General features: G+C 35.9%; 1 protein-coding gene across 1 annotated transcript in view; it reads left to right on the forward strand.

Annotated features, from left to right (window-relative positions):
* Nucleotides 1–12,236, forward strand: part of EPHA6 (EPH receptor A6) — an 837,864-nt gene that overhangs the window by 693,209 nt on the left and 132,419 nt on the right. The window contains exon 12 of the mRNA XM_006868630.1: nt 7,218–7,427. Within this exon, the coding sequence (XP_006868692.1) occupies nt 7,218–7,427 (210 nt within the window). The remainder of the gene's footprint in view (nt 1–7,217; nt 7,428–12,236) is intronic.

Raw genomic sequence — 12,236 nt, forward strand, 5'->3', positions numbered from 1 at the left:
GTAGCAATACTTTTTTACTTACTATCATTAACTTGCATAAACATCAAAATGTAGACGTAACCAAAATTTGCATCAACTAATAAATATATAAGAAAAATAAAATATTATTTCACAATTAAAATAAAGAAATACTGATAAAACACAGACGCTTGAAAGCATGACACTTTTTTGAAAAGACAGTCACAAAGACCACAGTGTACAATTCCATTTGTATGAAATGTCCAGAATTGGCACATCATTAAAGATAAGAATTTTAATGGTTGTCCAGGGCTAGTGGAGAGGCTGGGGAAAGTTAGGAGTAATTGCTGACAATGAGACATTTTCCTAGTAAGTTTGACCTGCCAAACTGAAGTTCTAAAATTGATTGTACTGATGGTTGCACAACTACATGAATACACTGGAAACCACTGAATGGTATACTTTAAAAGGTGAATTATATGACACATGAATTATTCCCAATAAAGCTATTAAAAGACTCCTGGTCTGGCATTGTAGGATAAACACTGGACCTCAAACCACCAGCAGTTCAAACCCACCAGCTGCTCCTCGGAAACGCTGTACAGGGTGACTATGAGTCGGAGCTGACTCAATGGCACTTAACAATGTCAACAACAATGCTATTAAAAGGGAAGCATTATAGATCTATGGAGTCCTGGTATGACACTGCTAACCTGCTGGAATACATAATCGGTTTGACTCACAAGGTTGATAGTTCAAGCTCACCAACTGCTCCTCAGAAACCCTACACAGGGATGCTATGAGTTGAAACAAACTCGGTGGCACTTAGCAACAACATAGATGCTCTGTAGAATAAGCAGTAGACTGCTAACAATGAAGTCCATGGTTCAAGCCCACCAGCTGCTCTGCTAGAGAAAGATATACAAAGCTGTATAGCCTCGCAAACCCTATACAACATAATCATGAGTCATAATCAACTCAACAGCACATAAAAACAACAAAGCTATTTTAAAATTCCTTAGTGTTTTGTGTAACCCTCAGAGTAGATAGGAAATTAAATTGTATCATGTTCTAAGTAACTATTTCTGTTTCTGTATGTAGGATTTTATGTTGCCAATTAATTTTTGAGGAATGTGAGAAGAGAATTTCCTGACTTAATTAAATTATAAAAATGACATGTAATAATAATAGTAAGGTTTTACTAATAAAACATTATTAAAATAAGAGAAAGGCTGTGCTGCTTTTACATGATTCTCACTACAATTCGGAGTTATTTGATTCTATCCTTATTGTATAAGATAAAGGAGCTAAGGCATTCCTTATATTTCAGTTTTCTTACTATTTAGAAATTCCACATTGGCATGAACTGTGATACCAGGCAACTTCTTTTCTTAATAGGTAAGGAACTTATCTTTAAATTTAGTGTAATACTTTCTAGGTCAGAATAATTTATGTTTTCACTTCTCCTCAAAGGCTTTACGTTTCCTAAAAGAGGAGAGGTAGGTAGAGTACATGATAGAAGAGGCAGATTTCATGTAATAGTTCTCTGTCTCAGAAGATGGATTAGAAATATAAAGAGCTAATAACACCAAAGATTTTCTTTGCTAGGTTATCTTTTATACATTAATTATACAGAAGAGCCTACTTAAATGGAAACCTTTTTTTTTTTTTTTTTTTTTCCCAAAGAAAGATTTCTTATCCTCACTCTGCATTAGAATTCAGATATTATCAGAGAGGTATCAGGAAGATTGGAGTGCTTATGGCATAGTGGGTTACACATTGGTCAGCTGTTCAAATCCACCCAGTCACTCCGTGGGAAAAAGATGAGGCTTTCTTCTCCCATAAAGAGTTAGAACCTCAGTGCAAAACACTTTGACACGAACCCATCCTCCCACAATCTTCTCTCCTCAGCTAGGCTTGATTCATGGCAACGGCGACACAGAACTCATACACCATACTCAGAATTATGGAGTTAATTAGGGAAACGTTACAATTCAGTATCAGGGCATCTTGTTCAAGTCAGACAGCCTCTTCTCAGGCCACAGGGAAGCCTCTCTGCCTGGGAAATGTTATAAAGCTCTTTAGGGTTGCTGATACATGCCTACAGGACACACTGCTCTGTCATATGGCTCAAGCTGAAGGCACTCGACTCTAGCTCCATGGGCCAGCAAACCTAGCTCCCCCAATTAAGTGCCCCAGTCTGTAAGTAAGCCTCCAGCTGAAGTCACTAAGCTTTATTGGTTCCATGGCTGGGAAGCCCACTGCTTAGTCTGATGCTCTGACTTAGCTCTGCTGCTGCTCCTCTGCCACTCCCGGGTGTCACAGCTTTCTGTCCCTGGGTTGAGGAGATTCAACGTATAGGAATCTTGTTGTCCAAAGGATATGCTCCACTCCTGGCTCTTCTTGGATAGTAGTGAGATCCCCCTTTCTGTTTCTGAGATGGTTCATTTTATATTCAGACTAGAGTTTCAAAGGATTCCTGGTAGTGTTGTGGGTTATGCATTGAGCTACTAGCCACAAAGTCAGCAGTTCAAAACCACCAGATACTCCATGGGAGAAAAATAAGACTTTCTGCTCCCATAAAAATGTATAGCCTTGGAAACAGGGTCTCTATGATTCACAACTGACTCAAAAGCATACCACCACCACCACCACTACAGTTTCAATTTTTTATAGTTACATTTAACTCTGCTAATATCCTGGTGTGGCTCTGTGGGCAAATGCGTCAGACTGCAAAGTCGTTTGAACTGCAAGGTCAGTGGTTCAAGCTCACCAGCTGCTCCTTGTAAATGCTATGTAGGGTCGCTATGGGTCGGAATCAACTCGACGGCACTTAACAACAACAATAGCCACAGCTGAATCATGTCAGCCTATCAGTATCTTCTCCAACCTTCTTTTAACCTGACCCAGCAGGGCAGAAACGTTGTTTGGTGGGAGTTACAGACTATGGCTAGAAGAGACACTTGGAGACCCTATACAACACTGCTATGAGTTGGATCTGACTTGATGGCCCTCAGCAACATCAGGGAGATAATTTGATATAGTAAGACAAAGTTTATTTCATTTGTAGTACACCTTTTCACTTATCAACTATCTTGAGATTTGACATTTCCCATTTACTATAATAGTAAAAAAAAAAAACTATTATCCTACTATTTTGTACATTAACAACATATGTCTGGTAGTTACAAAATATGAGCAGCAAAGTTAACACTGTCTGTGATGGTTAAGGTTATGTCTGAACATGTCTGGAGCAGCAAGATTAACACTATCTGTGATGGTTAAGGTTATGTCTGAACGTGGCTGGACCATGATTCTCAGTGGTTTGGCAGTTATGTAATGATGTACTGTAACAGTGATGTAATGATGTAATTTGGAAGTTATGTAATGATATAATCATCCTTTGTTTTGTGATCTGATATGATTATTTTCCATTTTGCATAACATCAATGTTGCATAACAAGCTGATTTGAAACCTAACCATGTTGATAAATGAGGAATAACTATATAAACATATTCATTTAAATGACCAGTGAATCATTGCTGTATAGCAGATTGTGTCACTATGACAAAAGTAGAGTTAGATAATCTCTGTGCCTAAACTAATCTATGGTTTATAAATCAGAACAGTTTTAACTCAAAGAATTTTAAGATGCTATTATTTTTTTACCATATTAAAGAAGGTAATATAATCCTTTATTTTCTTACTATTCATTTTCATTTATTCATTTAATAGACTTTATTGTAGTAGCCTGAGTTTTACAATGGTTACATGCTCGACTGCTAAAGAAAAGGTTGGTGATTCAAACCCACCAATCACTTCCAAGGAAGGAAGATATAGTAGCCAGCTTTCATAAAGATTTAAAGCCTTGGGGAAGTTCTACTCTATCCTATAAGGTCACTATGAGTTGAAATTGACTCGATAGCAATGGTTTTATGATTTTTTGTGTTTTTACTGTTTAAAGCAATTTTAAGTTTATATAACAATCATGCAAAAAGTATAAACAGTTCCCATATGTCTCCCCCACCACACATATTCTTTCTTCTATTGACATTCCTGTGGTACATTTATTATAATTTTGAACCATTATTGATACATTATTATTAACTTGAAGCACTTACTAATGAAGGTGAAAGACTAAAAGTGTAGCTTGGATTATATCTGTATATAAAGAAAACAAATATCCTTACAATTGGACCAATAAACAACATCATGATGGTAAAGAAATTGAAATTGTCAAGGATTTAATTCTTCTTAGATCAATAATCAACACCCATAGAAGCAGCAGTCAAGAAATCCAGTGATTTATGATCTTAGGCAAATCTGCTGCAAAAGACCTCTTTATAGTGTAAAAAGCAAAAATGTCACTTTGCTGACTTTGCTGTGCCTGATCCAAACCATGGTACTTTTTAAACTCATATGCATGTGAAAGCTGTACAATAAAAAAGGAAAACCAAAAAATTGATGGATTTGAGTTTCTGTATTGAATATACCATAACTGCCAGAAAAATGAACAACCCTGTCCCAGATGAAATTCAGCCAAAATCCAACTTATAAGCAAGGCTGACAAGATTTAGCTCCCTTACTATGGAAAAGTTATCAGAAGTGACCAGATAACTGGAGAAGGTTATCATGCTAAGTAAAATAGAAAGTCAGCAAAACAGAGGGAGACCCTCAAAGAGATGGGTTGACACAACAATGGGCTCAACATAGCATTGATTCTGAGGTTGGTGCAAGAGGAGGCAACATTTTATACTGTTATCCATGAGTTTGCTATGAGTCTGAGACAACTTGATGCCACCTAACAATAATAAGGTGCTCTGGTAACATAGTGATTACGAGTCAGACTGCTAACCTCAAGGTCAAGAGTTCAAAACTACCAGCTGCTCCATGAGGGAAAGATGAGGCTTTCTGCTCCTGTAAAGATTTATAGCCTCAGAAACCCTGTACAGGGTCGCTGTGAGTTGAAACCAACCACCACCAATAATAATTGTTAACTAAAGTCTACAGTTTATAATAGGTTTCAGTCTTTGTGTTGTACAGTCCTATGTGTTTTAAGTATTCATTTTTAATGTCACTAATAAATATCACCTGATATGTAAAAACATCTTAAGAATTGTTCATGTTGCTCTATAACTCCCTTAAATACAATATTAAAACAATTAAGTAGTATGTGTAGCATACTATGCTACACATACTACTTAATTGTTTTAATATTGTATTTAAGAGAGTTATATTTTTCTGATTTAATTTTTTTTCTCTAATTTAAAGATGTCATTTGTATGTGATCTTGTCGATGCATACATTTTACAGGATGACAATGTGATTTTTTTTTCCTTTCAAAATAAGTATAGTTGAACAATGTGAGGTTGAACTGTCTGTGTCCACTTATATGTGAATCTTTGTAAAACATCATGTGACACTAATCATTTTCATGTGAGCAGTCTGTCCCTCCAGTAAACTGTATATTATAGTAAAAAGTGGTATAGCGTGATTCTTAACAAACTTTTCATCATGTTTAGTGCAATACCATAAACCTTGAATAACACCATGGGACCCATATAATGTGATATAGTGATACTATGGTCCCAGGAAGCATAGTAAAGTCATGACATTACAAGAAGAAGTGAAATTGTGTTTACATGTACTATAGATTGAGTTTAAAGCTGTGGTTGCCTGCCATTTCAAGATAATGAATTCAGCATAGGGACCATTGTGGGGAAAGGGGAAAAAAAAAGTGGGGGTGGGTGGGAAGGAAATTTAAAAAGCCACAGTAGGAGTTAAAACCTTGAGTTTTTTTTATGAAATACCTTTTTTTTATCTCATATTGAAAATGTAGCTTTTATGTGAGTGCAGTATATAAATATTTTGTTGTTGGTAAGTGCATTTGAATCGGTCCCAACTCATAGTGACTCTATGTAGAGTTTCTGAGGAGCAACTGGTGGGTTTGAACCACCGACCTGGCAGTTAGCAGTCCAGTGCTTTTCCTACAGTGCCACATATACAAAATAGAAATTAATCAACTCTTTATGCTGTTGGTAAGACTTCTAGTAAGACAATTAGTTGCTAAGTTTTGGAGCAGTCAAAAGTTAGATACAGATTTTTATCTGTGCAAGGGTCAGTGCTCCTAACTCCTGAGTTGTTCAAGGGTCAACTGTACATTTTTTTTTTTTTTTTAGTCAAAGTAGAAGGGATAAGATAGAAATGACTCCTACTGTCAATCACTGTGCCAGGTTCCTTATTCATAATATTTAATTTTCTCAACCAAAAGCTAAAATTGTCTTATCACAGTCCCTTTTTCAAGCAATTGCCAACGTCTCTTTGTATTTGTTCTATATAATGGAAAATAGAGATCATTTAGCTATTTTATGTTTGTTAATGTTTGTTTGTTTGTGGGATTATTGTTTGTTTTTTATTCTCTATCCCCTTGCTTCTTGTCCATGCAGTCACCTTTTCTTCTCCCTTCCAATAAATCCATTGGATTTTCAGTGAAATACTACTCAGGCCTTTATCCAATCTACTACTGCTCCACTGCCCACTTGTATGGATGGTTCGGTGCTCATAGTTCAGGAAAGTAGATTCTATTTTCTTGGTAGTCTTTGCTCTTTACATTATCAGACTTTAGTGCCCCCCTAATTGTTGCCTAAATTTTTGAAATATTTTTTCTGAGATTATACTTTCTTTCAATGCTTTGTTCTTTGCTTTGTGCTCCCCGATCATTCCCAGCTAGAGTTTCTTGCTTTTGAAATTATTTTTTATTTTAATGTCAAAGTAATTTTACATTCTTTGTAAGTAAAGTCAATGGTCAGAAAACTCATTGGTTTCCTTCACTTAATACAGTAAAATAGACCCAAGGGTTCTTATTTAATACAACACACACACACACACACACACACACACACACACACACACTCATACACATCCACCAGCAAAGAAATAAACTAGATGCCATTGAGTTGATTCTGGTTCATGGATCCTCATGTGTGTCAGAATAGAACTGTGTGAAGTAGAGTTTCCAATTGCTAAATTTTTATTCTGTTGTACATGAACCAGAGTTGACCTGATGGCAGAAACTAACTGGAGAAGTGTATCTCCACGCCTTTCTTTCAAGGCACTTCTGGATGGCCTCGAACTGCCAACCTTTTGGCTAGTTTCTGAGAGTAATTACTATCTTTACCACCCAGGAACTCTACTAATAAATGCACACATATAAATACATTAAAATCAATTAATTTAAACAATTGTGATTCTTTTGCAGAAACATGATGGCCACTTCACAGTCATCCAGTTGGTTGGTATGCTCCGAGGCATTGCATCGGGTATGAAGTATCTTTCTGATATGGGTTATGTTCACCGGGATCTAGCTGCTCGGAATATATTGGTCAACAGCAATTTAGTATGCAAAGTTTCTGATTTTGGACTCTCCCGGGTGCTGGAAGATGATCCAGAAGCTGCTTATACAACAACTGTAAGTTAACATGTTCTTATCTGATACAGTTGGTTTATTTTCATTATTTCTAATATTATTATGGAGTCCTGGTATGCACTGTAGGATAAGTACTGGACTGCTAACAACAAGGTTAGTGGTTTAAACCCACCGGCTGTTCTTTGAAACCCTATATAGGGTCATTATGAGTCAGAACTGATTCAGCAGTACTTAACAACAACAGCAACAGTGTTATTCCAGTAATTCTATTTTTGATTCCTAATTTTCTATTTTCCTTCTTCTAATTAACATCATTATTTAATTGAGACATATTTTCCTTATCTAAGTGTATGGTTTAAAATATTTTTTTAAACCCTCTTATATTTTATTATTTTCTTTTTGAATTGTACCAGGACTTTGTCATCAAATTTTAGACCCATGTCATATCTGTCTGTACAGTAAAGCAGGCTTCATCTGAGGTATTTTCAGTGCTTCAATAATTAACTCCTTTAAATGAAATCCTGTATATAGGCCAGCAGTGTAATAATTGCTAATTCAGTGACAGTGAGGTACCAGTAGTTATGAAATTACTTTTCTATTCTCACAGCAAAGGTTATGAAATGATCTGAATATTCATACTTTAAGATGAACAGGATTTATTTTTCTTGAGATACAGAAGTATACCATAAATCTGTTTCTAAATAAGATTTGGTGAAATTTTAAAGCAGGAATAGAAAATTAAAATCTTAGAACCAAACTATTATCTGTACATGAGATGATAGCTCAGCTCAGCTCAGCTCAGCTCATAAATAGTTTAAATACTTCTGAATGCCAGGAAATGAATTTATTCCATTGATGTCTTTGCTTATTGTTTTGACATATTCAATCTGAAAGTCTCTGTTAAGCTATCGGAAAACTACTAATTTGCAAAATTATATGATATTCTGATATTTGTTAACAAAATCTTCACAACTGATTACATTTGACAGCTACCATGAAAAATAAGTCAGTAAAACTATCCAAGATACATTTAATCTGTTGTCTTAAGCTTACACATTATTTTCAAAGAGGTAAAACTGTTACTTAGTTGTTTTTATTTCATTTTCTCGGAGATTTTCCTTTAATGAACTGTGTTCATTTACTCCAGAATGAATGAAAGCTTGGTATTTTGAAAGAAATATTCGAGTAAGTCAAAAAAGTATTGCTACAAAATCATACAAACCTTTATTAAACAAAATATCAAAATGTGAAGCTATTTTTTCTTCACATATCCTTCACCTAGGTCTATACACATCTAAATGTAGTGTTTCCAAACTCTGATTCACAACACATCAAGGTGGCAGTTTGGGCATCTACAGGAGACTCAAATAGCATTTATTTTAAATGTCCTTTGAGTTTGGGGAACGAAAAGAAGTCGGGAGGGGCAAGGTCAGGGCTGTAGGGTGAATATGAGAGGTTTCCCTATGAGATTCACATAGGCCAACCCTTGCAACCCTCAAAGAATGATCTGTGCATGAAAAAAATTCTTGGGCACAAGTTCCCTGAACTTTTTCTCACCACTGAATTTTCCATTATCTTAAAATTTCTATATAATAAATCCCCATGATTGTCCTATGTCCTTTGAGAAAATCTATTAAGCTCACCCCCCCTTGGGAGTCCCATAAAACAATCACCATAATCTTCTGAATGGACCATTCATTCTGCCTTGAATTGAACCAGCCCAACAGATCCCTTCAGATGCCACTGTTTTGATTAGACTGTTTTTTAGCAAAACATTTCAACACATTTTGCTTGGAATAAACCTGTGCATGTATGAACTGGAATTCTAGCACTAATACTTCTTTAACTTACCGTTGTATTTTATACCCTTACTGCTCCAGTGGCATCAGCAATGGGCTAAAGCATAGAAATGGTTGTGAGACTCGCACAGGACCAGACAGTATTTCGTTCTGTTGTGCATAAGGTCACCATGGGTCAGTTTCCACTCAAGGGCATCTAACAACAACAACATATTTGCTTTGTAGAAATGCTCTAATTTATATATGATATTTTCACTAATTTCTCCAACAAAGAATCACAGATCTAAGAAAAATAATTAATCATTAGCAACAGATGTGTAAGATAGCAGCACCTATTAATATTTTAATTGACCAGAGATCTTTATAAAAATAACAGTCTACCACATTTGAAAATCAGTGGTTCGTTACAGGAAAAGCTATATTTTCAACTTCAATTTCTAATTGAAAAATGTCTTAATTATTTTCATATGTTTCAAGACGTTTATTTTCTCCTCATTTATGCTTACAAATGTGTGCATATAACCTAAAATGCTTTTGAAGCCATAGAACAGCATATAAGATTTTTTTATTAAGCTAATTATTTCTAATTCTGGAGAATTGTGTGTAAAATTATTACCTTTTATAACACTTTCAAAATATAAATGTTTATGTTTACAAAACTTCAACAAATACAACCTATTAAGAGATAATAAAATAAGAAATGACCAACAGACTGTGACTATCTGCCATCTAGAGGCTGCATATCAAGTGTAATTTTCTAAATTACACTTGACATCCAGACTCTAAAAGCTTGCTGTCTTAGAACCTGCAAGGTCTCAAAAAAAAACATGGTGGCTCTGTAGGATAATCACTGGACTGCAAACCACAAGGTCATTTGTTTGAACCCAACAGCCATACTGTAATCCACAGATATTTACAACTTTGTTGTTGCTGTTATGTGCCATGGAGTTGGTTCCAACTCACAGCGACCCTGTACAGGGTTTCCTAGGCTGTAAATCTTTACAGGAGCAGAAAGCCTCATCTTTCTCCCACGGAACAGCTGGTAGTTTCGAACTGCTTACCTTGCGGTTCACAGCCCAATTCGTAACTACTACGATACCAGAGCTCCTTATTTACAATTTTGGAAAACCATAAACAGGGCCACTATCAGTTGGAACCCGCTCAATAGCACTTCACAATAACAACAACACAGAATTATACAACAAATTAGGAACATTAACACTCAAATACTACTTCTGAAAAGTTATATAGAGTTTTGATTAAGATATAAATTCTTAAACTGAAGAAATATCAATTAGGATTCAAATAATAAAATCAAGTAGCTGATTTTTTTTTTATCTCAGAACTACCATTCTGTTTACAGTATCCTGAAGTATAAAATATCATTCACTGATTGCTTGACTTTAAAATGAACATAGATATTCAATGCTTAAAAGAACAAGGACCTTGTCTTCCAAATGCTTATCCTTTGACAAGACAGACAGATTCATACCAAAACCAAGACAAAACCTGCTGTTGCCTTCAAGTAGATTTCAAGTTATAAGAATTTCTTAATTGTAATCTCTGCAGAAAGAGTTTGCATGGCGTTTCTTCTGCTGGGTTAAGGGTAGGTGGGGTGAGGGGTGGGATAGGAGGAAGTATCAAACCATCAGCCTTTACTGTCGAGGTCCTATTTCGGGGTCCCGCTTAGACAAGGAAGTGTGGGTGTCACGAAGAAGTGAGATCTGGTGGTGAAAGTGATAGAGAAAGAGAGAGATGAAATATATACAAAAAAGACAGACACACAGATACGATGCAAGCTGGCAGGTAGACAGATCTGCAAACATATTGCCTAGCATTGCCCAGCATTGCACAGCATTGCACGCATAACTCACTTTACCTCAGCCTTTTATTCTCTTTTTTAGGGAGGGATTTGTTACAAAGGAAGGATGTAATTCACTCAGGGAGGATGTCACAAAGGGAGGATGTGATTAAGACAGGATACGGAACTGAAATGTGATTAATCATTCAAAACAGGACATAATGATTCACAGGAACAACTTTTAAGATATTTTCATAGTTTTTCTTAACAATCTAACATTTTTATTTTTACAGAAAAAAAAAGGTTCAATCAAGCTGTTAAATATTAACTTTTAGGCTTAAATGATCTAGAGTAGCAACGTGCAGTTTCGTAAGGATACATAACATAAAGCAAGGTTCCTGAAAGGAGCCAAGCTGTCTCTGTACACTTTGCAAACTTTTGTTTGTGAGCAAGATCTCAGGCACCGGGCTTCATTTATCTATACCTAAAATGCTACATTGTCTTAATATTCCTATATACTTTCAGGAGGAAGGAGAGCATCTGGGTTAAACTGATTATATTTAGAGGTAGTTTAATGGGGCTGCCACTGATCAACCCAGGGTCTGCGTATGCTGTCCCCAGCACTTTACATTACACCAGCCAATTGCAAACTCCTTGAATCACCGAATCTCCCAGACTCATACATCCTAGCAATTCAGTACATTAAGTGGTGTCATACTATTCTTAGCTGCCCAACCATAATGGAAAAAAAATGCTACCTGTAATTGTACCCTTCCCTTCATCAACTGCTGACCAGAACATTGGGAACTATAAGATTTTCATTATATGATTTTTGGAAGTTTGATTGTCCAGCCTTTCTTCCGAATCCATCTTAATCTAGCATCATAGCAACACACAAGCCATCACTAACCAATGAGTGGGGTCTGAATAGGAGGTGCATTGGGTGGAAATCAAAACTACATGGAAGGCAAGAATTCAAGAGTTCACAAAAAGAATGAAATTTGAACCATGCCTTAAAAGATTTCATTAGGCAGAGAGTTGGTAGAAAGGTGAGCCAAATATAGGAAGCAAAAGAGACACGAAAATGCAAGACAAGAAATGACATGTTGAGGGAAAGGTAAATAGTTCATAATGGAGATGAGGGGCTGTGAAGGGGCCTCATTCCTTAGAAATAATTTGGAAGGTACTTAAGTGGCACTTTGAGACTTTGAAGATTTTTTCATAGCTGTTAAGAGACAGCCATTGATGTAT

The sequence above is a fragment of the Chrysochloris asiatica genome, unplaced genomic scaffold (assembly GCF_000296735.1).
Source record: "Chrysochloris asiatica unplaced genomic scaffold, ChrAsi1.0 scaffold00120, whole genome shotgun sequence".
Taxonomy (NCBI): domain Eukaryota; kingdom Metazoa; phylum Chordata; class Mammalia; order Afrosoricida; family Chrysochloridae; genus Chrysochloris; species Chrysochloris asiatica.